This window comes from Cebidichthys violaceus, unplaced genomic scaffold, assembly GCF_023349555.1.
Source record: "Cebidichthys violaceus isolate CVI_PGR_0920_01 unplaced genomic scaffold, fCebVio1.0.p SCAF_28, whole genome shotgun sequence".
NCBI classification, from domain to species: Eukaryota; Metazoa; Chordata; class Actinopteri; order Perciformes; family Stichaeidae; genus Cebidichthys; species Cebidichthys violaceus.
The window spans coordinates 1,872,864-1,900,573 of NW_027176461.1; the positions used below are offsets into that span (position 1 = coordinate 1,872,864).

Sequence of the window (27,710 nt, forward strand, 5' to 3'; positions counted from 1 at the left end):
ATTTCATATGAATCTGTAAATACCACTCCATGGTCAAATAGATGACAATTTAGGAAATGTTAAAAATACAAATACTCAGAGATATGAAGTCAAGAGATTATTAAAAGGTAAAAATAATGAGAATTAATTGAAATTATGAAATAGCCCAAATTATAAGTCAGATTTTACAATTTGTATGATTGATTTTTATGTCAAAATGAGATGTACTAGAGAAAGTGTAGATTATAAACTATTAAATCAAAAATACAAAGTCAAATTTTAGATTTACTACTTAAAAATATGAGGTTTTAATTATGAAAATAGTCAAAATCTTGAAGTATATGTCAACATGAGATAAAAGTATATCTTATATTTTTGACAATAATTACAAATATTCTCTTGACATGACATTCATTTAATAATCTCATAATTTATTTTTACGAAAAAAGAATTTCCACTGATGGGAGATCCGGCTAAAGCTTAATCTGTAAAGCTAGCAAACGATAGCATTAAACCGGATGTTGTCACTTTACCTTCAAAATAAATGTAGACATAATTGCGACAAAAACTCTTTTCCTGTGTACAATATATTTATATATTGTACACATATTACCATATGCATAAATAATACTGCTTATCAGTATCATCATTTCATGGTGGAAAAAAACAAGTAAATTGATGATAAATAACTGAACGACTAAAAATAATTGGTGGTGTAGATTTGTTTATTTTTTTGTTAATTTGACATCACAAAATAAACCTAAAAACCTGTTGTTGCATTAGATATAGGTTTCATATATTTATTTACCTTTTTACTTACCCAATTTGCGTATTAGTCAGTCACAAAAAATACACTTTGACAAACAAAACAAACATATTTGACGCTATAACAGATTTTTTTAAATGACGTCGTTTCATGTGTAGTAGCTTGTCTAACGGTCGGTTTCAGCATGGCCCTGGTTGATAGAAATAGTCCAGTGTCTTTGTAACAATATGTGTTCCTGCACACCCACCAGCAGCAGCTCCGTCTCCCATCAGCCGGTTGGAGGATGTTGCCTCGGAGGCAGATATGATGTAATCTAAAAGCTTCAGTCCCATCAGGAGGGAGAGAGGGAGAGCCAGAGCCGGAGAACAACCGACACGACACGGATGAATATCACACCTCCATCAGAGCTGGTTCTGGTAAACGGTTCCGTGTCGCTAGAGGAGTCATGAAGATGATGTTTGAAGAAGAAGAGGAGGCTGGATGCGGACGGGCAGTAGGAGATGCTGCTGCTGGTGAACTTGACTCCCACTTCCACATCAGCCGTAATTAAACCGCCATGGCTCAGGAGTCCTCTCCCGCAGCTGCTCCGACATCCTCCGGGTAAAAAAAAAAAAATGTGTGTCCGCTCTCCGCCTCCATCGTCGACATCGGTCCGCCCTAGCTGTCGCCTTTTTCGGCCCGTTGATGACAGGAGGGGCGCCTGCTTCAGACTCCAACACTTGTTATAGGCCCCTTTATGTCCGTTGTAGATCATGTTTATCACCTCTAACGCGTTTTTTTAAAGTGACATTTTGAGCTGTTGTGGTTGCTTTTTATATTTCTCAAACAGCATCGATTGCCCCTTTACAACGGGCATTTTTGGGCCGCGTCCACTGCTGCACCTCGCTTTGCCCTGCAGGGATCTGAGTTTCATGCTTTCCCAACCTCACATGCCATAGTGGCTCTGGGACTATAAGCTTCACTTGTCCTGTCTTCTTTCGGGACATTTTCCTGGGCTTTTTCTCGCTTTTTTCCCCAGCCTCCATGCAGTAGTTTCCCCTGAGCAGCTTCCTCCACCACCCCTCCAGCAGACAGACGCCCGTCCGCTGCTGCTGCTGCTGTTGTCCACCGTGTGGCCCTGTGACTTCAGAGGGGTGTGGAGGTCCGGACAACCGTGAAACGTGGAGAGGGTGAGGGACGTTTGCCTTTCCAGCTCAGGTTTAAACCATGGCCAATGAACCTGTCATCCTTAACGTGTATGATATGGTAAGAATCCATCTCAACCACTTTCTTACTTTTTACTCAGTTGTGTGTGTGTGTGTGTGTGTGTGTGTGTGTGTGTGTGTTTGTGTTTGTTGCAGTTTGTAATCTGACACCAGCAGAGGAAGTGGACACACCACTAGAAATAGCAGGCCCACTACACACCTGTTTCACAAGTGCACTTCACAGCTATTTTAATGTTGGAAAGAGTCCAGTTTGACTCAAATATAGGACATGAAAAACAGGTAGTGTTTTGGCTGCAGCATAAGACTGTTTGTGTAAATCCACAGTTGTGCGTGAATTATTTCCCAATGCTAACAAATGCTTCTTTAATTTTACTCCCTGGACGTCTAAAGAGTGTTAAATTAAGAGAATTTTTAATGGACCTTGGTGAGCACAGTCACACCCATCTTCAAAGATTGGAGAAAAGCCTGGGTGGTACGTATAGCTGTCCAGTGTTAATGTTCTTATCTGAGTAAGTAAGAACGTCAAGTGAAACTTAAAACATAAAAACATTAGAAAGTAGAGAAGAAACTTCTGTAATTCCTTTGAAACAAGAGCTTCCCTCAACCCTCTGACCTCTGTCCCTGTGCCCACGGCTCACATGATGCACACTCGTACAAAAACACACATGTGTACACACACTCACATGAACCCACACACACCAGTAAAGGACAAGGGTCTTTATTCAGACATGTGCCTGGTCTTTTCAGTCTGTACTGCTGAACAGCCTCCTGTTTGAATATTATGCAACATGTTGCTGTAAATCCACAGAAATACTCCAGTTACACCAAAACAGTGGTGATATTGTTGAGTGCATCCATACTGGTAACACTTTACTTCAAATCCCCATTTTTAGAATTTTTAATTAAGCAGTACATAGAAATTCAATACATGGACACACTATAATGTAGTTGCAAGCAGATATACAGAAGTGTTTATTAATGTATTACAACTTCTGTCTGTAATATATAATGAATGATATAACATAGCTGTAATCATATTTAATGATATATGATGACACACTACTACTTTAAAATGTGTATTAAGCTGTTATGTACTAATATATGTACTAATCATCTACAAGTGGGTCCAAAACTGTGTACAAAAGACATGCTGAGCTGGTACTTCATGTACAAGAAGTACTTGATGTGTGATTTGAATCGTGTGTGGGCATGGCGGACCCCTCCACTGACAATGAAAACTACTATATAGAGAGGAAACCAATGAGTGTAAATACATTTAAAGGCTTTAGAAAAAAAAATAGAAAGCTGAAGTGAAGTCAGAACTTCTTGGCTCTGTTTTAGAAGTAAGATAACTCATTCAAAATTCCATTTACATTTATAATAACTGTAAATACAGCCCTGGAACAGAGCCTTTCCCAACAATATGCTGTTTGGCTTGTTTCATGTGTTTGGATAAGGATGGTAGTTTTTTGAAAAACCTGTTTAATATAGTTGTTTATTCAGTATTAATGTGTTTAGCAGCCTTTAACAAACCCCATCTCCCCCAGTTTATATGAGCACAACTCTTGTTATATTACCAAACACTTCCTGTCACACACCGGCTACACAGACGCTTCAGGAGAAGAGTTATAGTTGTTGACAAATAAACACTGAAAATGTTCATATAGGTGCTTACAACTACACTATCTATGCTGCTTATACATGCTAAATGGGGATGGGGGTTAAGGTAGTGTTAAAAGAATAATCACCTGAAGTCAAGTGCTCATCTGTTAGCTTCCCAGACGTGAGTCAGCTTGCTCCATATTTTAAGAGATTGTATAAATGCTAAATAACGACATGATATCATGCTGCATACCGCCAAAAGATGTGATTTTTAAGAATACTCACACACATAAATGTTTCATCACGCACTCGGACACAAAGCCAAGGGGCGTTCTTTGGTGTCTTTAAGTGTTCTCACAGATGTGGACCTCAGCGGGGGCCATGAGTGACAGCTGCTCAAACACTTAATTCCAGTGTGGCTTTGCTGTGCCGGGACTTAGCAGGTCATGCAGAGGGTCTGTTGAAGAGGGAGAAAGTGATCGTGAGGCCGGTGCCAGTCAGAGCCAGCCTTAAATACTTTTACCCGAGAATCAAACACGAAGAAGGCGGCAAGTTTCCGCCTGAGAGTGAATCACGCGAGCAGAAGGGACGATGATGAATCGATCGTCTTCAATGTGAAGTCAATGTGACTGATGTAGTGCGTGTAGTGGTGGATGCTGCATGCGCATATAGGCAGGATGTTGTAGGGGGAGACTGCGTGGATCGTTGCAGCAATGTGTTGGCATGCAACAAGAGAGATGAGGCGCATCATCAGAGAAGTGTGATTTGTATCGGCAACGTTTGTGACTGCTCCACTGGTGTTGCCAGGACTCTCTTGTTTATGTACTGAGGCGTCAGTGAAGCCATATCATTTGATAGTCAGCTCGTCACAATCTCGTTTCACTTCTCTGGAAGGATTTGTCCTTGTGCTTTGTTTCCCTCCAGGAAGCTAAGATTAGTTTTCCATGGTGTGAAAAAATAAGCAACCTCTAGAGAGCTAAATCGGGTAGAAGTCACTGAAGGAATAAGACTCCGTTGACACAAAGTAAAGAGGTGGATGTGCTTTTATTGTATCGCTCTGAGCCCGGAAATGTGCTCCATTATTAATATGGGACAGCTGGGGCAGTGTGCAGAGCTCTTAGCGCGTTTCCTCAGGGATGTCTAGTGTCAGTGGGCGTTGGGGGTTTGAAGAGCTGTGGTCCTGCCATAAATAATGTGTCGATTGTGTGCAGTGAAGGGCGACATGGTGGCTCATAGATTACTCATGGGGGAATTTTTCTCCAGCCATCTGCAGGTCGAACAGATCAGAGACGATTGATTGTTTTTCTGCCCGTTCAATGGATCAGTCCTGGGTGTTTCCCTTGTTTTTCTGCCCAGTGCATGCTGGGACGCCACCGCTGTTACAATCCTGAGAAGGAGTAAACTGATAGAGGAAACAAATGATTGAATATTTGCTTGGAAATGCAGGTTATCAAAAGTTTGTATTTATTTGACATTTATTTCAGCAGGAAAGCCTCGTTGTTCTGGTGAAATGAAAAACAATGAGTTCCAAACAACGCATCACAAAGGATTGTTAGATTCATTACATTTATTTGGCATCTTTGTCTGTCATTTGCACATACATAACCAAAATAAGTGTATTTCCCAAAATGTCAAACTATCCCTTTAACCGGAAAGCCAAGTTCTTTAAACTAAATTGGAAAAGTGTGGTTAAATCATTGTAATGCCCCAATTGCACGGCCTAATTTGTATTAAAGTATTAAATTCTGGCCATATGTAACGGGGAACTTCTTTTTCTTCAGAGGCATCTTAAAAGTCACAGTTATCAACATCTTTCCTGTAATATATAATTTAATTAGCAATCAAGTATTTTTTATTGTTTAATTCCTGATACAACACAACTACCTCTTGACATTGACCCTAAATGAAGCCCTCTTCTTAACTCTCTCTTCTTCTCCCTCTCTTTCTCTGCAGTACTGGATAAATGAATACACTTCCAATCTGGGTATTGGAGTCTTCCACTCAGGCATTGAGATATATGGCAGAGGTAAGACCTTTTCTTTTGTTTCCTTTATGTCTGTGAAATCCCATCACAGCTCGTCACAGTGGCACAGCGGGCCGCACTCGGACCTGATTGTGAGGTTTGTACAAGGCGGCCCTCACAGACGCAGATGAAGTCTGGCTTTAAATATGGAATTGTGTTCCTAATAACATTACCTCATTTTTCTGGGTTGAGTCAGCATTGGCTCACTGTGTGTGTGTGTGTGTGTGTGTGTGTGTGTGTGTGTGTGTGTGTGTGTGCGTGCGTGTGTGGTGTGAAAAAAGAGCGTGAAACTAGATCTCTGGGAATTCTATTATGCCCTTGCAACCAGAAATATTGTCTCTGTGAAATATGATGATAGTAAAATACATTCCTTACTAGGTCAGAAATCACTTCTGATTGTGTAATTTTAGCACGTGATTATGTGCTTGCAGCGTATTTTTGGTGACTGCGTGGATTTAATCATATTGACTTTAATATTCGATCACTGTCGGGTAAAAGATGACTCCAGATGTTTTGAGAGCTAAAAGCAACAAGGACAGAGGTGGCACAGGTTTTTTAGTAAGATTTATGTTTTAAATGCGGATTTTATCAAAAGACTTTAGTATCAAGCATATTTGCGTTTCCCCAGGGGAGTTTTGAAGGGATTTATACATGAGTTTGCTGTAACTTCATAACTCATCGACAGTGATGGGATGTAACTAAATACATTTACTCAAGTGCTGTAATTAAAAGTAAAGTGTTTTGCTATTTTATCATTTCACCCGCTACAGTCCAATGGCAAATATTGTACTTTTTTACTCCACAACGTGTTTTTGACAGCTTTATTTACTTGTTAGCTTGCAAATGAACCTCTTACATACAAAACCAGATACGTGTTTTTGAGTAAACATTTCCCTCTAAATTGTAATGGAGAAGACATAAAGTAAATTTACCTCAAGTTTGTACTTAAGGACATTTACTTTCCAACAGTAATATCTTAATACATCTTAGTAGAATATATACTTTAATATATTATTGATAAAATGACTGTGTTTATGTCAGCCTTGTCTATTTGTTGATTTCCCATATGTTTGTTGTCAAAATGTATAATTTCAAATTGAATTCAGTATATACATAGCTAACAATGTGAGGTACTCTATTCAATATGCTGCGGCCACAGAGTGCATCACTGTTTTCTGTTATACTGCTGTAAATACAGAGCAGAGAGGGCTGTAATTGGCCCGGCCTAATGATTTAAACACAGTGTGTCAGTGATTAATTGCTCGTTTCTGTGTAATTACAGTTGTTTGGTGCTTCGGTTTCTAGGAGTTAATTTGTATTTTGCGTCTTTGTCCACACAGAATTTGCATACGGGGGTCATCCGTACCCTTTCAGTGGCATCTTTGAGATCACTCCGGGGAACGCCGCTGAACTGGGAGAGACATTCAAATTCAAGTGAGTAGTGCTTAATTTTAGCATATAGTGCTCTGAGAGGTTGTTAATGTTAATGTGTGCTGATTGGTCTGTTTCTGCTTTCAAACAGGGAGTCCATCGCTTTGGGCACCACCGACTTCACAGAGGAGGACATTGATAAAATCATGGAGGAGCTGGGTAAAGAGTTCAAAGGCAACGCCTACCATCTAATGCACAAAAACTGCAACCACTTCTCCTCCTCGCTATCTGAGGTCAGCCTGATACTGTTTCTCCTGCCATGTGTTTTTTTTTGTTTTGTTCCTACATGTACTTATTGTACAGAAACCATAAGATACAGAACAGTTCGGATATAGCTATACATAAGTTAGACATAGATATGCTATTACATGAAAGGTTGTACATAAACTTAAAGTGGCTTTCCACCAATTTCACGTATGAAGGAGCTTTCTGAAGTATGTAAAAATAACTGTTGATGTCATCAGCGTTATGTCAGCTTAACTCTTTCTCTTGCTCCATAATCAGTTTATTTTCAATTTGTCCAATGCTTTGCTTTACAACTAAATACCTGCAAAACTAGTTACATTCCCATCAGCCTCAGCTGCACTTAAATGTTAGCATTCTAACATCCTAGACTAATTGATGAACATTGTAAACATTTTGCCTGAAACGAAAGAATGGCCCTTCAGAGTTATGGGAAATGTAGGATCAAGAGTTTTAGGGGCTTGACCAACTGTAGAGTCTCAACGTCATTGAAGTGCAATACCAAATTGCAGGAATGGCCCTTTATTATGAAGAAAACAATGTATCCATTCTCTGTACATATAACAGTGTCCATAAAATCATCACATCTTCTGGTTTATTTTGCTGTTTACTTCTAGTCAAATTCTTTTTATTTATTTTTTTATGTCTCGCACTTTTATGGAAATACAACAAAGACAAGATGTTTCACAGCAACGTATTCCGACTTTTTTTCAGTTGCTGTGTGGACGTGAAATCCCTCGCTGGGTCAACAGACTGGCGTACTTCAGTTCCTGCATCCCCTTCCTGCAGAGCTGCCTACCCAAGGAGTGGTTAACGCCGGCCGCCCTGCAGAGCCACATCAGCCTCGGCCTCCACAAAGAGGAGCATAACGAGTCGAGCGACGAGGACCCTTCGTCCCCGTCCGGAGCTGCCGCCACCGGCTCCTCCCGCGGCTGTCGCCACACGAGGGTGTGAACTGCTCGACATACGCTGAGCTCTGGACACCCTCCCCCCCATGTCACCTCTGCTCGTGACCGTGGCATTAGAAGGCTTGAACAACCAGCTGACCTCATACTGTTTGTCCTCTGAGAAAAGAAGAAGTCCCCTCTTTGTGAAAAGAGCTCCTGCCAGAGACATCAGACCTGCAGAGACCCTGTCTGTCCTGCAGACGACAGGATGACAAACTTTGACTTGAGCTCTGAAGCGTGGCTCAGACTCCACCACAACCACTTGTAGATCTGAAGTTTGTAGTACATTATTATTGGTCTTTTCCATGGACTTTTAAACCTTTGTCAGCCTTGTTCCCTGCCTTCAGAGCTGCTTTTGTAGAATAACGATATAGACACCTGAGGCTACTGATAGTGGCATTACCAGAAAACTGCTTATTAGCTCAATTTCAACAAGTTCTTGTTCAATAACCTCTATGTGGCCTTTCATTGTGTGGAACCTAAGTAGTTAACTATGGCCATTTTAGAGGGTTTAAAGAGGATTTGATTGTTCCTCGAGTTCAGTCTGAACTCGTAAAAATGTTGCATGTTGAAAGACTGGGACAAAACGTCCAACTAAACTGAGACGCCACACTTCTGATCATATCATCAAGTATTTCTTCTCCTTTTCCTTTTGTAAAACGAATGGTACAACCTGGGGCTTGTTTGGATCAATAAACCGGCAGTGAGCTGCCAGTGTAACCCATTGATAGACAGTTGTAAACAATCAAGGGCAAATACTGTTCAGTTTAAATAGTTGCTGTTTATACAGCCTCGCTCGGGCATCCCAATCACTATCTGTGAACATCTCAGAGACACAAACACAAAGAAACTCAAGCTGCTACACTGACAATTATTGACTTTGTGATCCAGTACAATTTTTGTCTACGCTTTTATATCCAAATAGTCTTTATATTATAACAGTGCGATACTTCAAGGCAAGGAAATGTATATTTACGCCCAGAGAATGTTCCTCTGTGATACTGGTCTTATCGCCTTTTTCACCATTAAACCAATGAAGATTAAGCAGCCATGGAAAAGAAAAGAAGAAAATCAGTATTCTCCTTTAAGTTACAGAAGTCCTTAAAGAAATATGTTATACATTTCAGGAAATATAGTTATTCGCTTTCTTGCCGAGAGTTAGATGAGAAAATAAATACCATTTTCATGTGTAGATTGTAAAAATGATTTAGCAGCCAGAAGCTGGTTAGCTTAGCTTAGCATAAAGACTTGAAGTAGGGGGAAACAGCGAGCCTGGCATTGTCCAAAGATAGCAAAATCCACCCACCAGCAGACTGAAAGCTCCCCACTGAACACACTATATCTTATTTGTTTACCCCCCCCCCCCCCCAAAAAAAAAAAAAAGTTTAAAAACGACAATTCGACAGATGTACGTTTTGTTTTTTTGCCAGGCTAGCTGTTTCCAGTCTTTATGCTAGGCTAAGCTAACTGAATGCTAGATGAAGCTTCATATTTATCCAACAGGCATTATAATGGTATCAAACTTATTATCTAACACAGCAAGAAAGTAAGTGTATTTCCCAAAATTTCAAACTATGACCACTTTATGTTTGATTTATTTCAACTGTGAACTGAACTATGATGTGTTTACAGATACAATGCTTTTTAATTGTAGTAAACAAACCTTTCAAGAAGTTGCTCATACTTCTGAGGTTTGTTGCAGGGAAAAGAGCAGATACTCATAAAGGGAAAATATGATGTCATGAAGTTATTTGTATTAAGCAAAGCCCCCCCCCCCCCCCCCCCCCCCCCCCCCCCACACACACACACACACACACACACACAAAGACCCCTGATATTGATATTGATGATGACAAATGTCAGCTCCTGGAAGTTCTACTCATTTAAATTCATGTTGCTTGCTTTTTTTGAAATGCAAAAGCTCAGTGAACCAGGCCACATGTGATTTTAGTCTTGTCCCATCCCTCCTGCTGTAGTGTTTTCTTGGACAGCTACCCTTTCTCAGGAAGGAAATCACATGACTCGTAACAGTGGCAGTCATCTCATTCCTGCTGACCTTGTTAAAATGGGATTGGAAGTGCAAATTGGACTTCTTCTTCATGTTCTTAAATAAGCTATATTCCTATTTATTTATTTTTGATGTAGTCTTACTTTTCACCAAACGTATTGTGTTCAGACCTTTTCAGTACATTTTGAGTCGACAGGAGCTGTGCAGGGATCAGTTATCCATGCTCAGAAGTCTTTTTACACTTTCTAAAAAGCAGACCAGACAGGAATGTTTTCCTTATGTATCAACCGTAACCCTGTATTTCCCTTTTCCTAACCCAGGACAATTTCAAGAATGATAATATAGTACTAGAATAAAGAGACAGAATAACAAAGAAATGTTTGGGTTCTTCTGTTGTAGCCTATGTTTGGGCAATTTGAGAATGTAAACTGTGATTATATGATTTCTTTTAAGTTCTTTGATTTACCAGGTATTCAACTTATCTTTCACTTGCTATGCCAAAAGAACAGACATTTTAGTTTGTTGATAAACTATTTCTAGATTCCAGACCTCAAAATAGAACTAGACAAATATATCAACTGGGCCAATATATCAGCAAATATCAGCTAATGACATTGTATATGTACACTATATACATAGTGGCTTTTTTTCGTTTGGTTGTCGTATGAGAGAGGTTATCCTTAGTCCACACTCCAGGTTAGTGGGTGGCGGTAATGCACCCGAAAGCTGTTTGCCAACCGTCATAAAAAGCAAAAGAAGAAGAAGAAGAAGAAGAAGAAGAAGCCGCAGCATTTCCGGTCCGCTGGTCTGGCATTGGACCCACTCGCCATTTTGATTTAGTCAAACAGGGCTGAGACCACACGACACATAGTTGCAGCTTTACCATCGACGTTAACATCGAAACCGGAGACGCGTTGAGTGAGAAAGGTGAGATTGTGATGTACTTGGTGTTAAATAATTGCATTAATTGTAGGGTTGTTTTTTTTTTAAATAGCTAACTGTGGTGTATTTTCTGAACAGCGAATGATGTCTTTGTAGCTATCCTAACGGTAGCTAGCTCGCCTACGCTAACAGTAATCGACCTCGAGGCAGCTAACAACCATTAGCAAGAAGCGACATTATTTTTAAGCCAACTAAAGATAGCCTTTGTCCTATTATTGCACCGCTAAATTATTTTTTGGGCATTTTCACTTCCCACATTTAATTTTTTTCAACGACGCATTGATGTAATTAAAGCATTTAACTGTTAGCTTAGCTACGGTATCACGGTGTGTCCTCGTAGTGAAGGACTAGCACGCTTTAGCTAGGCCCAATTGATTATTTCTACTTAGATGACTAAGCTACTTGGCTAACGTTAGATGTATTTTAAAAACAGCACGTTATAAACTAAGTTAACGTTTTGTAACACATTTCACCTCAAATTACAGGACGTTTTAGTATAAATAACGTTAAATGTGTTGAATTAATGCCTCTCTGACATAGTCTAACTTTAATATTATAACCTTTTGTGTAAGAATAGTTTTTGTTAGCACATAACATAGGCTGGACAATTGATGTTTAAAAGATTTGTACGGTACATTTCGGGTAATTTGATGAAAAACAACCGTGTCTGAAAGTAAATAACTAATTACTGTGAAACTGGTTCGCCCAGAGCTGCCTTATCACGTGTCTTTGATCAAGTGGGCTCAGTTTCACCTGAGTCGTTTCCATTCCAGACCTGGGTTAATGTGACACGACCGTGGTTTATTTCTTTTTTTTTTTTAAAAGGTCTGAGGAACCACAGTTCAGCGAGTGTTGGTGACTATATCCTTCTAGATGCAAAATGTAATGCTCAACTTCAAAAGTCTTGTCTGTATTCTAATCAGTAAATACTGATTAAGCTTGGAACATGTACTGTTAAATGTCTATAATTAACCTTTGGTTAATGAAGTCAACATACCGAGCTGCAAGCATTGTGCAATTTTCCTCTTGTCCTGGTTTAATGATTAACATGTCTTGTGTTTTCCCATCTCAGCAGGATACAATGAGTGGTTGTCGTGTCTTCATCGGCCGCCTGAGCCCACACGCCAGGGAGAGGGACGTGGAGAAGTTTTTCAAGGGATACGGACGGATTCGAGAAATCAACTTGAAGAATGGATTTGGCTTTGTGGTGAGTGACTGACCAGTGACCACAAAATAAGAGTTCCAATCCTGTTTTTTGTGTTTAGAGAATCACTGTTGATTATATCTCTTATCAGGAATTTGATGACCACAGAGATGCAGATGATGCCGTGTACGAGTTGAATGGCAAAGAGTTGTGCAGTGAAAGGTAAAAAGGTTTTTACCAAATACCCTGATGGTGATATTACCACAATATTGTAGGGTTGACTATTGCCGCATTCACCAAATATTTACTCAATGATATTTTTAATTATTAATTCTAAGCCAGCCCACCCACAATTGTAAACACCGTAGCTTCATATCTATCATGGACTTGCTTCATAGACGTATTAGAAACAATTAGTTTGTTATTAATCCAACTGTATTATCCAACAGGGTCACTATTGAGCACGCTCGCTCCAGAAGAGGAAGAGGTGGCGGCCCTGGAGGAATGGGAGGACGTTTCGGTGGCGGAGGTGGCGGCGGTGGTGGCGGAGGCGGCAGCAGCAGTGGCGGCGGTGGCTATCGTCCATCTCGCAGCAGTGGATCCAGGTAACTTCCTGAAACCTTTACTAGTTAGTTAAAGCTTCTACTTAAGTTTTTTCAAACAGGAAAATAGTTTTTGTCCCATTACAGTAAAACTGGTATTACATGTTTCTTATCCCATTGTTGTTCCCTAGTGAATATTTTAGTCTCTAAATATGGTCACATGTACAGTTGAGGAAACTTCCATCCAGCCAAATTTAAGTAGCATGCTTGTATTAGCCAACTAAGTAAACTACAAGTATCAACAATTGGATATCTTAAACGACCATCTTTCCTCACCATATTAAATGAACATCATTCAGTTCTACTTTGTTTCTGAATAGTCCTCATACTTGATTGTAAAGTGAGGGCGTATATCTTCTTTCATTTCATCTGGTTGTGCCAAAGTCAAATAAAGCCTGGTGAAGTGTGATCCAAGTCTTTTGAACAGGTTTAACACAGATCAGGTGTTAAGTGTGAACCTGTTATTTCGCCTCTTAATCAAATTAAAATAGCGACACAGCTCCTTAGACAAAGCGTACATGAAGCAAAACAAGTTTTTCTGTGAGGATATATTGGTCCCCTATCTGAACTGAAAATGTTGTATTAAAGCCTTTTTTTTTGGTTTGCGTTGACTGGACAGGTATGGCCCCCCTGTGCGGACAGATCACAGACTCATTGTGGAGAACCTCTCTTCACGAATCAGCTGGCAGGTAAGCGATAACTAAACTTTCTTATTTATCTTATAATAACGCAAGATAAAAAGAAATGTAGATATCACCTTTATAAGGACATGTTTTTTTTATTGGAGCAGCATTCATTTGATCAGGCCAGGTCAATTTTTCTCTAGTCAGATTACTTTAAAAAAAAAAAACCTCATTAGGTAAACGGCCAATTACAATAGAAAGCCCCCAGTGTTTTAGTTTGTTTGTTTTCCCTCCAAATAAATTTTTTTTTTCTTCAGACAAAGGCACCTAAGTGCTGCTGATACGCATTCTGACCAAAAACATTAAACAGTTTTTTTTAACAGCTGCTCTGATAGGGTTTCCTTTATATCAGAGGTGAATGCACACCCTCCATGGAGGTGTCAGAAGTGTGTAGCGCCCTCTCCTGGTTGTTTTTCTGAATAGTGTCCATTTGGTGCCTCTCCTTACACGCAGTTGCCGCCGGTCTAAAGTCTTGGCTGGGCCCCGTAGCGGGTGAAAGTGGTCTAGCGCAGGATACGGTAGCCTTAGGAGGTCCGTAGCCACAGTCTGGAGGTTCTGTGGGCTGGCACCCCCGACTGCTGTAACCCCCCTCAAATCCACGGTCCCTACACTCTCCCGTTTGGGTCTTTTTCTGTTGCTGATGGAGCTGGGGGCGGTGTTGAATCGGGCGCACACCCCTCCCCCTACTTGCTCTCTGGTGGTTCCTTACTTGTGGAGGCCGGATGCTGGTCAAGGCCGAGGTCGTTTCTCAAGGGCTTAACACTGCATTGGTTCCCATTTGCTATTTGGACAAGTGGCTCTATGATAATATCTTCCTGGGTATGGAGCGGTAAGTAGCATAAAACTCATGTGATTGGGTTTGTTCAGGGTCGGGTGGTAAAGGGGTGTAGAGTTACAGTCTCAAATGGGAAGGAGGCAGTTTTACTATGTAAACACTTAAAGATGAACAAATTACCCAGAGTACAATTATCATCCGACCACCAAGTAATGCACAGGTTCATCTCACATACTCAGACACAAAATCCAGTATTGTATGCAAAAAATGCATCAAGTTTCAAACTTAATACATAAACATCCTAACTGTTGTAACCTGTCAGGTGTTCCACTATGGAGTAGACTTTGTTTGCTGATGTAACTTCATGGAGCCAATTAATGGGGCTTTAAAACAGTTTGAGTAAAGGCAACACTTGTCCACACAAAACACAGTGGCTCTTTTGTTTACATGCCCTCCACTGAAATTTGAGCTTATCACAGTGACAAAAGTCAGCATTAGATAACCCAAGTTTCAGTGTGTGCTGGTTTCTTGCTGCCTGCTCATTTCTCTCCCTCCAGGTCTGAAAAGGCTTTCACCGGCATCTCATGTTTGGTTCTTTGTCACTAATCTGACATTATGCTTTGAAACAGGACCTGAAAGACCTGATGAGAAAAGCAGGTGAAGTTACCTTTGTGGACGCACACAGGCCCAACAAAAATGAAGGGTGAGTTGCTTTTCTATTAAACTTTTTAAATGGTTGTTGTCCTCGGGGTTTGTGCCTAACGATTGTTTCTGTTGTACAGAGTGGTTGAGTTTGCATCCCGCAGTGACCTGAAGAATGCCATCTCCAAGCTCGATGGCTCAGAGCTGAATGGACGCAAGCTTAAGATCTTTGAGGACAGCAGGAGGTGAGTTGGTTTTTCTTGAAGACTCATGTGTGCTACATATTTTTTTTCTTCTTTTTTTTTGCACTCTCGTACCATCGTGTTGAAACCAAAAATTAGTAAGTGAGGCAATTCCTCACGTGTCAACATCTTGATGGGCTGGTACAGGAATAGATCAATATTTTTGGGATTATTTAAAAAAAAAAATCTTTTTCCCAGTTTTTGTTTGCCCTTCATCTTAAATTCTATAATCACTTATTGTGTACTGATTGAATTTCCCACCAGTAATCAAACGCACCAACCAGAACAGTTTGGAACAGTTGTAGAGATCTGTCAATTCCAGACTCCAAACACACATCCACAGGATACATTTTAAAATGACTTCTCTTTTCCAACAGCCACAGCAAAAGCCGCTCCCGCTCCCGCAGCTACTCACGCTCAAAGAGTCGCTCCAGGAGCCGCAACCGCTCCAGGAGCCGCTCCAGGTCTGTGAGTCGCACCCCAGAGAAGAAGACGTCCGGAGGGGGCAGGGCGTCAGGCAGGTCCCCCTCCAGGTCCAAGTCTCGCTCCAAGTCTCGCTCCAAGTCCCGGTCTAAGTCCCGCTCCAGGTCTCGCTCCCCCCGTTCACCGGTTCCTGCTCAGAACAAGCAGTCCCGTTCCCGCTCTCGCTCTCGTTCACGCTCCCGCTCCCGTTCACGCTCCCGCTCCGCCTCTGCAGACAGCAAGCACTGAGGCCGGTGTACCCGTCGGCCGTAAAATAGACTGATAGTTGCTCACCACAGGTCTGTATGGTGGCATGTGATTTATTGTTTCCTTTTAATAACGGGGAGGAAATCTCCATTTACATGGCTTCTTTTGAAATGCTATCTTCAGTCATTGATGTGCCCTCATTGGCTTTGATTTCTTTTCTTTTTTTTTTTAGTTTGGATGAGCTTCCACAGGAAAATATGTTTGTGTTCCTATTACTTCATTTTTTTGCCCCCCTCACAAAATCCCCTTTATATTTTGGTCTGTGACTGTTTGATCAGTGATGATACTGTCCTAGCTGTCTGCCATGTTCTGATTCCATCCGCTCCCCTGTGCTCTGCGGGTCTTCAAAGCAGTTACTGGTTAGGTGGGAATGGTCTTAGTTCCCTAAAGTGTCGATAGGTATGTGTTTTTGTTTGCAACGCTAGCGTCTGGCATTGCCGTGAAACTGTGATTCTGCTTCTGATGATCTACACGTGTTGCATTCACTGCCCTGCTTTGTGAACAGAATAATGGAAGCATCTCAGTTTGTGGTTTATTTCAGCTTTCTTGAGTAATGATGTTGGAATCTGGCGTTAATTTTGTTCAGTTCTGCTGTGTCAGGACCTCGTGTTGTGATTCATCGTCTTTGCTTTTTATTAACTTTAACTGCGGCCTCGGTCTGAACACAGCAGGAAGAAATGTCTCTAACTTTATTAATTTGATACTAATAAAACTCTCACTGCATATTGTCATTTAATTTTTTTAGTAATGTTCGGAAAGAACAGTGGTTTTTTTTTTTTTTTTTTTAATGTTTTGTGAATGTGGTTCGAGTGACTCTCATATTAAAGTCTTTACAGTTCAACCGAATAAAGTTTTCACAAAGTGTTAAATCTGTGAGCCAGTGTTGATTTTTTTTTTTTTTTTTTTTTTTTAGTTATCACAAATGAACACCAAATTTCTGTCAGCCTGCTCAAATAATTCTAATATATCAGTGTAAAAACATGTTGGATATCATAATCTAAGATTATGTTTTACTTGATTTTTCATACTTATTTCATTCCTTTCATAAGTTAAAAATTGTTTATAGAATAATTAATCAATGGATATTGACAAAGAAGTTGATTCCAAAATGATTGAAAGAGCTAATACAAATGAAATGCAGTACACATTTAAACTTCAGTTGGATATATATCAACTTTGCATCAAAACTAAACTAGTGGTTGAATGGAATACAAATGGCAATGCAGGATATAATGCACAGTGAATTAATAGTTCAGTTTAATATTCTGAACTGGTGGATGATTCATAAAATGAAGGTGAGAGCTTGGTGCCGATGTACCTCGTGGAGCACTTTATCATTTTTGGAAACTAATTTTTTAGGAGTTTATTTTTACTTAACTGCACTGTTATGACAAGTACATTGACTCACGTAGTGTTTGTAAATACTTGTCTACTTTATACTTCACTACTTTTATATGACAGCCTTTAATAGATTTTTGCAAACAAAACATACTAAGAGTTTATGAAATATGTTGCTTTGTTATAAATGAAACTTAATGCATACAAGTAGAGCTGAAACAATCAGTCGATTGGACTATATTTTGATCGTGTAAGTCACATTTTCTGCATTAAGTACCTTTTACTTTTAATACTTTTAAGTAGTTTTTCTCGATTGTACTTATACTTTTACTTGAGAGACATTTTCAATGCAGGACTACTACAGGTAGTATACGTAAGAGAGGAGTGGCTATTGGTAAAGCAAGATACTTACAGGCAAGCTATCCATGGATTAATATAACAGTTTATCAGCTCATATTAATCCTTAAAGTGACCAAGTCCATGTCATGCATTGCCTGGAGACCTTGATGGTGAAAGGTTCCTCCTCCCAAAAGCAAGAGTTAAACATGTTGCCAAACACGACAGGTTTAATTATGTGAAATTGTGTTCTTCAGGGCCTCAACTTCAACTACACGGATCACCACACGGTGGCAGTACCTGCATGTCGTCAAACCCCAGAATACAATGCTGTGTGTGCACAATAAATATTTAGTTATCAGTATTCATTATTGTAATAAATATTAATTTAACCATTCATAATTTGAAAAATTGTTGTCTGGTGTGGGAACAGTATAGTATTAAAATGTACACCAAATTGCACAATAAGGAGAGGATTGAACGTGTTTTAAAGCAGCACAGTGACAATTAAATGAGGGTGATTTTGCAGCAGTGCACCTGTGTGTCTGAGTACTGTGCAGTAATACATTTGGGGAATCGATCTGGCGACACAGCTCGTGCCCATGGATCCGCCCAGACCTGCACCCGCTGCACCTGCCAAAGAAATGGGCAAAAATGCAGTTTGGAGAGACCGTCAATGACGTTTTTCCTGGGGGGGAAGTATGAGGGGTGGTTGATGCCCGAGCAAGGGCCAGCTGAAGAAGACTGAGAGCAGTGTCATAGCTAGGACATTAGTGCCGCTTTAAGAAAGAAATCTGCTCAGTTCATTATAATAACAAGAACATCTCTTTATAACGGGATGCTTTTCTGACACATTTGAACTGATTTTTCTACCAAGTTGAATATTTTCATTTTATGCTACTTAACACTCCTACTCCAATACATTTTTGAGGACAATATTGTAGTTTTTAAATCCACTACAGCTAGAGTCAGATTATTAATAACAAATATGATCAATTTATTATTAAGCCACCAGGCAGTAGGCTGCATTGTTTTATTTGTAATTTCTGTGTATGTACATTGAGAGCAATGTCAAATTCCTTGTATGCACCAATAAAGCTGATTCTGATAAAGTATTGCAATGAGCCCCACCTTTACCAGCTGCATATACTATAAAATGGGCCATTCCTGCATAATTTACTTTTGGCTTTTGTATTTTTAGTACATTTCAATGCTTATACATTTGTACTTTTACTTGTAAAGTTCTAAATGCAGGACAGAGTATTTCTACACCGTGGTTTTACTATTTTTGCCTAAGTAAAAGATCTGAATAGGCTACTTCTCCTACCACAGTCTAAAAGTAGCAAGCAAATAGCAGGAGGCTAATACTACTAATAAATCAAAGGGAATTGTAAGGGAATTACATTACTAGTCACATGAAGATTATAAAACCACTGTAAACAAAGCTACTTTAAATTTAACTAAGATTTGTATTTCGTCTATGCTAGCTTGTCCTGCCTCTCCTCCGCCCCTCGCTGTGTGGCACTAATCACCCCTCATACCCCCGGAGCAGCGTGGTTGGCACAACAAGCTCAGCGGTCGGTCCGTTCACTCCTGCGCTGCTCCACTGCAGTTCCTCCGCGGTAGACGAGGACCACACCGACCTGCCCGGCCCAGTAAACAAGGACGGAGAAATGAGCTCGTTCTCCGCCGTTCACATCGCACTAACGTGAGCGTGTCACGGCTCTATTTAACGGACACACACAAACGCGCGCGCACAGAAGACCCCCGCACCGGTCTGCTGTTTACAGCACCCCCCCACCCCCCCACCCCCCAGCTCGGTGTCGGACAGTCCCAGTAGCCGCAGCCGCAGCCCGAACCATGGCGGAGAGAAGTGGCCGGTTGAGTTTCCCCGGGAGCGGAGCTCTCAACAGACCGGTGCCCATGAACCTGTTTGCCACATGGGAGATAGACGGATCCTCCCCGAACTGCATCCCCAGGTAAGGCGGCTTGCACGCGCGGCACCACACGCTGTCCTTTTAAACTTTACAGTGTCTCCAATGCGCCATGCAGGCTGTCATTTATCAGCACGCTCGCGTTACAGCTGCACCAGCAGCTAGCTGTGTGATATCATCGTGCCAAGTGGGTGCCCGTGCAGGGAGGGAGGCCCCTGCAGCGGGATCGTCCAGACATCTGCATTGTTTTCATTTCAATTGAATAGGAATGTGTTTAAAGTGTGTCTGCGGGCGGGCCACCAACACAAACAACTCGCGGACAAATCCTCCAGCAGTGCAGCGTTAAATCACACTATAATGGTGTTTCCTCTGCAGATGTGTGTTTTGCTCTTCATCATCCGCTCAACTGTTCAGATAGATAACCAGCTTTATGCCAGATCATTGTGCCAGCAGGCTGCACCATGGAGACCGTTTGTCTCCTGTGACCCAGAGTCTCAGAGGCCCTGTTGACGCTGCCAAATTCTGAATCTACTGCTGATTTTGTATTATGAGATGTATGTGGTATCATTTTGACAAAAGATCCCAAAACTTTAGGTCCACTTGGTAGCTTTTGAGACTGTGTCACATGGCCTTCCTTCATCAGTGTCATGGAGGTGCATTTGTTAACATGTGAGCTCAGCAGGTGTTGTGATTTACATGATGGGGCTGCAACTAAACTTATTTTATTATCGATTCATCCATACATTTTTAAGTCTTCAAAATACTTGTTTTGTCACAACAACATGCCAACATCTAAAGATATTTATTTATTAAACAGAAAAACAGAGAAAAGCAGCAAATCTTCACATTTGAGAAGCTGAAATATATATATATATATATATATATATATATATATATATATATATATATATATATATATATATATATATATATATATATATAAGCTCCCTTTGCACTTTTCTGAATTGCAACGTTCATATCAAAAGTTGGAATGACCTCAAATGACAAATTATTTCATAAATAAATGTATAATGCATCTTGATTGGTTCACAATATCCTTAATTGACAGGTAAGAAAACTATAACAAAAATGGCTCCAGCTTGAACTGCCTTCATTACAAGTCTTAAAATGATGAAGGATATCTATGTAATAGAGAAATTGACCATCAATATTTCAGTGCTATTTGATTTAATCATTTGTTTTGCGAAGCTCTATATTCCAGTCTGTTCCAAACACCTCCTTACTTGTCTTTCTTATTTATTTACATAATTTTAGATAATTTTATAGTTTGTGCTCATATATTTGCAAAAGTAGAGTATTGATGGGGAAAGTCTTCTGTGACTAAATTTGTACTTTCAATAGAAAAGACAGGAAACCGTCTGATCTTTGACTCTTCATGGAGAAGTGAAAACATAACTCTGGGTTTGGTATTCATTTTAAAACATTTTGACCTGACATAAAGATCCCACCGTGATCTAAACTTTGCCCATTTAAATGAATTTGTGGTTTGGAGTTTGTGTGCAGACGTTTGCTCTTCTGATTGAAGCTATATATTTCCGGTAGCCTTGCAGCTTCGTGTTATGTTCATATAACTTCTTCTTTAACCAAGACCTCACTGGAAAAAAAGACCAGTTTTATTGGCAGTGTTCCTGGAGATGTGATCAAAGCTTTTTGACATCATGGATATAATTTTATCTTCAGGACAAAGTAAAAGCACATTTTTACTGTGATGCAATGACAGAAATACATTTTATAGAGTTTGTGGTTTAAACTCCATTTGACTAATACCTGCTGTCAGACTTTGGTCAGCAGCTGTCAGCCTGCAGAGAAAGGAGAAAAAATAGCTGTAATTAACATGAGCGTTGGTGGGGGGGGGGGGGGGGGGGGGTATTTATTTATTTTAAAGTGATGACCGTCTCTCCTTAGCCTCTCTCTATCCTCTTAAATTAATACCTCCAGTGGGCATTACATTGCATGGCTTTTAGCTGAAATAAGACTAATTCATTTCCAGAAATAGCATCGCTGTGATGTTATCCAGCAGAGTGGACGAGTGGATGAAAAGGTTCCTGTGACTAAAACGACCCTGCGTGTCTGTCGGCGATACAGGAACAGTGTAGGTTCAGGTTCCACTTTATTTAATGTGTTGGTTTGCTACACAGAGCCACCTCACAGCCAATCCAGATCACTGCAGCTCTCTATTGACCGCCGTCTGTCAGAGTTCAGACAGGAGGAACTCTGCTTGTTAACCAGATGTCAGATCAACCGTCTCATTCAGTGATATCAGCCTCTCAAGGCGGATAAACAAACTGAATGCTGCCAGTCTTCTTTTAAAGGTGCCCGGTGGAGTTTCTGACCTCCAGTAGCGCTACAGAGCACTTTTTACATCAGTGGCTCCTCATTTTCTGCAGAAGAAGACTGCAAGCTATACATGGATGTAAATGACACAGCATTTTTTTTCAATATGCTGTCCAAATGTTGTTTGACGAATCAGAATTCATTTTATTGCCAAGTTTTTACATTCAAGGAGTTTGCTTTGATATTTTGGTGCTCAACAATACATCTAGTAAAAGAAAAGAAAACTGCAAAAGGCAAGAATCACAAATGTGTAATAGAAAAAATTAACATTAATGTACTATATATATATATATATATATATATATATTAAATAAAAAGAGCTGGACAGTGTTTGAACAAAGACGATGGCATGTGCAAAAGTTCACAGTATAAAGTACAAAGATTATGTGCAATATGCAGAGATAATGCAGAAGGGAATGCATTCCACATGTTTGTCAGACCTCAGGGAGTCACACAATGTGTTTTTGTGAGTAACACCGAATGTATTTCTTTGTTTACAGGAATTTCTCCAAAGGGCACCTTATACTATTTTATCAAAACAGAAAGAAAGCTTTGGGGGAGGAGACACATGGGAGAATGTTTTTGCAGATTATGGCAAAACATTAGAAGTTAGTCATGAAAATTGTGCACAATCAGTGTTTTCACACATTTAATTTACTCTAAAATCTGTTCATGATTCACACGGCCCTACAAAGCCAAATGCATACTCATCAAAAGCATGTTGTCAGCAATATACTGATTCTTTAGTTTGTAATGAGATAAAAAAGTGTTTTAAGTAATATGTAATTAAGTCAGAGTACCTCGTGCTATCAGCCACCTTAATAAGTGCTGCGTTGCTGTTTTAAGAATAATTCAAGATTTTTGAAAAGGGTTCGATGAGAAGATTGATGGCACTCTCATAGAAATACTCATACGTGGGTCCTCGTAAAACTGTAAATTGGCATTTTTACACTTTTGCACGAATTGAACAAACAACAAGAACATTTATGATCTTTAGAGGTGATTTACCTTCAGACAGAGCCAGGCTAGCAGTTTCCACCTGCTTACAGTCTTCATGCTAAGCTAAGCTAACCATCTCATGGCTCCAGCCTCATATTTAAGTTGACGGACATGAGAGTGCCATTGATTTTCTCTCTGCGAGAAAGCAAAAAATAAGCTTGTTGTGCGAGTCGTCAGGTCAGGGAGCAGCAGTTTAGTATATGATTAAACAAAAGATGGAAAGGACTGTTTTTAAGGCTGCGTTCAAAGACAAGCAAGAGTCTGATATGATAAGATGTGAAGGTGGAAAGTGTAGTTTTTACTAACGTCCCCATCCTTGTGGTGATCCACGTTTAGACCTAGTTTTGTTGCCAAAATGAGTTTAGATTTAGATGATAAACCTTTTGTGTCTTAATCGCTATCTGCTATTTCTACCTAGCTTGTGAAACATTTAAGCAAACTACTACCGCTACACTGTGTTCCTTATTAGTGTATCCTGTAAGTTCTTCATTCCTCCTTGAATCCCGCTTGCTGTGGCTCGGAGGTCACAGAAGCCGAAGGCTATTAGGCTGGGAGGCTTATAGAAGTGCTGCCTCGGCACTGATCTCACGTTTCCCAGAGTCACTTCAGGACACGTGCCGGTCCACGCTAAGATGCTTAATAATCACCTATCACAGGTAAGGGAGGGGCTTTCATCTCCTATCTTAGAGGGCGGTTGAACCATAATTACCTGGAAATCCAGACGTTGGATTTGGACCTGGCTGCTGAAATGCCAATGTTGTCATGTGCACTTTCTATCAGAGAGTTTATGAGGATGTGGCTGCTTCCCATAATGTGAAGTCAGGATATGAAGTACATGGAGGATACACGGAGGGTTGTCCTTATGAAACTCCTCAGCAGCCGGCCTTAGTGCGTGTCTGACATCCTGAGTGTGAAAGTGAAATATGTGCTCTTATGTTCTGTCACGTCGTCATGAGAGGCATTTGAATGAGCAAGTGCGGCTTTTCATCGCTCAGGGCTCCTGAATGTGTTTCAGTAACTGAATAAGCACACTTATTTCTAAAGGTGGCCGTGTCTTCTAAGAGCCACTTCAGCCCTCTAACCTGCGTTCAAAATCAATCACGCTGGCGATGTGAACACCTAAGCCTTTCTGCTCTCAAGAGAGCCAAGGGCAAGAAGCTGTGTTTCGTCTTGGCATTTTTGAAGTGGGCATCAGTCGCATTTCTGCACATCAGCCCACAGGTGTGAGGCTAAGTGCTGCGAGAGAGACGGGGCCAATCTTCGAGACAGAGGCCGGATTGAACGGGCCCTCGAGTGGCAGCTGGACCCAGTAGGCTGTCATATTTGGGCCTGTTGGAGGCGAGAGTGCTGAGATGTCGCTTTGAGCAGCAGAGAGACACTCGCTCTTTTGTCCCCTGGCTGCCTGGGATGCTCACACTGCGGGAATTTAGAGTAGGATGAATGAGAGAGGCAGTTAAAGCCTCTCATTGTTTTAAGTTCTCCTTGTTGTTCTTGTTGTCCTGCACTCAGTGCCTGTTCTGTAACAATGTTTGGGAGTTTAAGCGAGACTAAGAGCTCTGTGAGGTTGTACTTAGTGTTGCTTTGAGCTAAATGGTCAAAAAGAAGTCTGATTGTATAGAAGTTAATGAGAAAATTATCCTATTTCTCACTTATTTATTCCCTCAGTAAACATTGTGAACATGAATTTATGGTCTCATTTGCTAGTTTCAAGTCTTCTTCAATACAGCTTGATGTTCATTTAGTAAATGTTTGTCCCATTTAGAGTAAGAAGGATGATATAGCAGTGTATGCTTTGAGTTGTGGCTACCTTGTGATTGACAGGTCGCTACCACAGCGTTGTCCGGTCTGAGGATTGTCCATGTTTCCGTTTTGCAACTTTAACCCTTTCACAGTGTTTTCAGTTGGTAGCCTAAAGATTTCTTATTCATTGTTTAGTTGTACTTGGCTCCAGTCACAGTGACTTGTGTTCACTTCAGTCTATGTTTAGTGTGCAAGAGGAGAAGTTAAGGGATCACGAAAGTTATTACAGTTTATCTTGGCGGCAACATGAATGTGTGTAACAAATTTCATGGCAATCCATCTACTACTTGCATGGATGTTTTGGACAACAACCACAAAGGTCCGACTCACGATGTTGCTGGAGGAAATGTCAGGGAATCATCAAAGCACAAAGGATTCACCCTGCGGGGACCATGAATGTTTGTACAAAATGTTGTGCCAATCTTTACAGTAAATGTGAAGCTATTTCACAGGATAAGTGAAAACTCTGAGCTGCTGGAAGAGGCAGAGAGAAGGCCAAGGCATCACCAAGTTGCTAGGATTCATCATCTGTGGACCATGAATCCATTCATAAATGTGCGTAGTAAAGACTTTTTGCCAATCGATCCAGCAGATATTTTACAGAATAATTGAAAATCATTTTCTAATTGAATCTGGCGACCATGAATGTCAGTGAAAAATTTCATGACTTTTTACCAAAAAATGTAAATGTCAACTTCATGGTGGGGCTTTAGGAAAAGTAAGATAATAACCAAAGTCACTAGGATTCCTCCTCTGGGGACAATGAATGTCTGAACAAAATTTCATGTTCAGCTATTTCTATTCAATTTTATTTGTGTTGCCCAATAACAAAGTGGTGGACCACTGCAGCAGTTTCACAAAGTCACACCACTGCTAACGTTCACATTTGTTTTCGTCTTTGTCAAGTGAATCTCCGCTGTGTTCTTTGAATGTTAAGTCACAGGGCCTTATGTAAGATATCCAGATATCCTCCATCTTGCTGATGCAGCGTATCCTGGAGGACAGACGGGGCAGGACGAGAAAGGGCAGTCGCCTCCCCTCTCTCTCTCTCTCACACACATACACACACACACACACACACACACACACACACACACACACACACAAGATGCTTTTTGACTCTGTATGCCGATCAATTTTGCCTCCAGCTGACTTTCCTCATGCCTCGGCGCTCTGTGTCACGCCCGACTGCCTGCTTCTTGTATTCTGCTTTTATTTCCCCATAGACATTATTTGATTTTAAAGAAGCAGCTTTGATAATATCTGTTCAGATCGTGGTTTTAATCCACTGCCTCTCTGCAAAATGAGTTCAGGAATATGAAAAAAGCTGCTGTTTGAGAGTCTATATTATGTTCACAAAAACCTGAAATACTGAACAATCCTAACGGGGATTATTAACGTTGAGTTTAGCCGGTTTACTTGAGCTATGATTTTTGGCTGGAGGCAGTCAATAGTCATGGCCTGCTGCAATCTGACGGATATCATACAGCTGATATAATATACATAAACACATAACCATTACTACAGATTACTGTTAATGGCCACATTTAACCTGGCTGTGGTGTTTTCAGTTGCATATAAGCAGCTACTAAGAAACAGCACAGCAACATAGAAAGAACTAAATCTTCTTTTGGGTGAATAAAGATTGTGAAAATTACAAAAAAATTAAAGCTTGCTTTCATGTTTGCTGCGTTTAATCCCTCTGGGCTCAGGAGCTGAAGCTGTATTACTGTAAAGTATTCTACATGGATCTTCAGCGCTGACGTTTTTATTAGCTCCCCAAATTAAATTCATGCTAATTGGAAAATGGGACATGCACATGTGCCGTTTGAGATATGGAGTCGAGAATTTATTTTTCAACTCGGCAGCACTCTCACTTCTTGGAGGAAAATGTCAGCTCTGATTCAGCAGAGCTAAACCAACCTTGACCAGTTCATGAGTCACTAAGTGTTCAGTCCGGGGGAATAACATCCTCTTTAGTCTGAATAGATGGGTGCCAGAGAGCAGACTAAATGGCATCCAGACACATGATAAGAACAGCTTACTAGTGAGATATCAAACACGGAGGCTTGGTTCATCAGTTTTATTTTCAGGTAAAGATTGTGCCCTACCTGCTCCCCTCCAGCAGACAGACGCAGTTAGTGACCAGCTGGTGAACATAATGAAGCATTTAGCATCTTAAGAGTCAGATATTTTACTCAGGAGTTGGTGGAGACCAAAAGCAGAGAGAGTGAATGTTTGCTAATACTTTCACGTATGAACTGTGATAATATGTCAGTGTTTAGTTTACAGCTTGTTCCGCTGCTCCCTAGTAGTCCAAAAAAATATTGTTTAAAGTAATTTATTGAGCAAAAATGTCAAATATTTTCTGGTTCCAGCTTCTCAAATGTGAATATTTGTAACATTTCTCTGTTTTAAGTTATTGTAATTTGGGTATTTTTGGTCAACAGGCAATTTGAAGATGTCACTCTGTCTTCTAGAAAATTCTAGACACAACTTTGCATTTTTTGCTTTGTTTGTTTTAAAGAGTAAACAATTCATTGATTCATCATAAATTAATGACAGAAATAATTCTTAATTGTGGACCTTAAAACAACATTGGCTTGTTTGATGAAACAATTGTAACTTAAACTTCTCTTACAAGCTTTTTTCCAGAGCTATCAAACACATCTCACTGTCTTCAGCATCTGGGTGGGGATCATGTGTTTTTGTGTATCTGTCTGTCTGTCCATGGCTAACCTCTACTGGACTCATCAGCCTAATATTTTTTGTACATATTAATGACTGCATGCTCAAGGACTTCTCGTGGTATGATGATTCACTAAAGTAAGGCGCGATACGTGATTACTAAATCCCTGATTTTGTTATTGTCGCCGCCATCTTGACTGTAAGGAAGGGGAGGGATTATTGAGGGAGATTCAAATCTTCTCTGTTCGGGTGGGGAGAGCAAGACACAACTGGAGGAGAGCTGCACTCTGGGTGCAC

General features: G+C 40.4%; 3 protein-coding genes across 9 annotated transcripts in view; all 3 read left to right on the plus strand.

Annotated features, from left to right (window-relative positions):
- Positions 1-919: 919 nt before the first annotated feature.
- On the plus strand, positions 920-8,920 carry LOC137880511 (deubiquitinase DESI2). The gene is made up of 5 exons (XM_068721917.1): positions 920-1,990; positions 5,506-5,578; positions 6,916-7,009; positions 7,098-7,239; positions 7,964-8,920. Exons 1-5 carry the CDS (start codon positions 1,952-1,954, stop codon positions 8,201-8,203), a joined length of 588 nt encoding a protein of 195 aa, XP_068578018.1. The 5' UTR covers positions 920-1,951; the 3' UTR covers positions 8,204-8,920.
- A 2,064-nt stretch (positions 8,921-10,984) lies between these two features.
- Positions 10,985-16,839, plus strand: srsf5a (serine and arginine rich splicing factor 5a). Of its 3 annotated transcripts, none has more exons than XM_068721890.1 (9): positions 10,985-11,131; positions 11,972-12,028; positions 12,219-12,353; positions 12,442-12,512; positions 12,740-12,895; positions 13,512-13,581; positions 14,980-15,053; positions 15,133-15,237; positions 15,612-16,839. In XM_068721890.1, exons 2-9 carry the CDS (start codon positions 12,020-12,022, stop codon positions 15,943-15,945), a joined length of 954 nt encoding a protein of 317 aa, XP_068577991.1. In that variant the 5' UTR covers positions 10,985-11,131; positions 11,972-12,019; the 3' UTR covers positions 15,946-16,839. The 3 variants fall into 3 exon arrangements, with proteins under 3 accessions (XP_068577991.1, XP_068577990.1, XP_068577992.1); XM_068721889.1 differs by having other exon boundaries at positions 10,986-11,131; positions 12,740-12,894; positions 13,502-13,581; XM_068721891.1 differs by lacking the exon at positions 11,972-12,028 and having other exon boundaries at positions 10,986-11,131; positions 12,740-12,894; positions 13,502-13,581.
- A 2,405-nt stretch (positions 16,840-19,244) lies between these two features.
- Positions 19,245-27,710, plus strand: part of pacs2 (phosphofurin acidic cluster sorting protein 2) — a 58,103-nt gene continuing 49,637 nt past the window's right edge. For all 5 annotated transcript variants that reach the window (XM_068721884.1, XM_068721887.1, XM_068721886.1 and 2 more), the window contains exon 1: positions 19,245-19,616. In XM_068721884.1, coding sequence (XP_068577985.1) covers positions 19,498-19,616 — 119 coding nt within the window. In that variant the 5' untranslated portion in view covers positions 19,245-19,497. The remainder of the gene's footprint in view (positions 19,617-27,710) is intronic.

Bases quoted from the DNA above. Each gene is read 5' to 3' on its own strand.
- LOC137880511 (XM_068721917.1), top strand. From the start codon at position 1,952: ATGGCCAATGAACCTGTCATCCTTAACGTGTATGATATG. The intron at 1,991-5,505 runs GTAAGAATCCAT...CTTTCTCTGCAG, and splicing joins TCCTTAACGTGTATGATATG to TACTGGATAAATGAATACAC. The intron at 7,240-7,963 runs GTCAGCCTGATA...ACTTTTTTTCAG, and splicing joins TCTCCTCCTCGCTATCTGAG to TTGCTGTGTGGACGTGAAAT.
- srsf5a (XM_068721889.1), top strand. The intron at 12,354-12,441 runs GTGAGTGACTGA...ATCTCTTATCAG, and splicing joins AGAATGGATTTGGCTTTGTG to GAATTTGATGACCACAGAGA. The intron at 12,895-13,501 runs GGTAACTTCCTG...TTGGTTTGCGTT, and splicing joins ATCTCGCAGCAGTGGATCCA to GACTGGACAGGTATGGCCCC.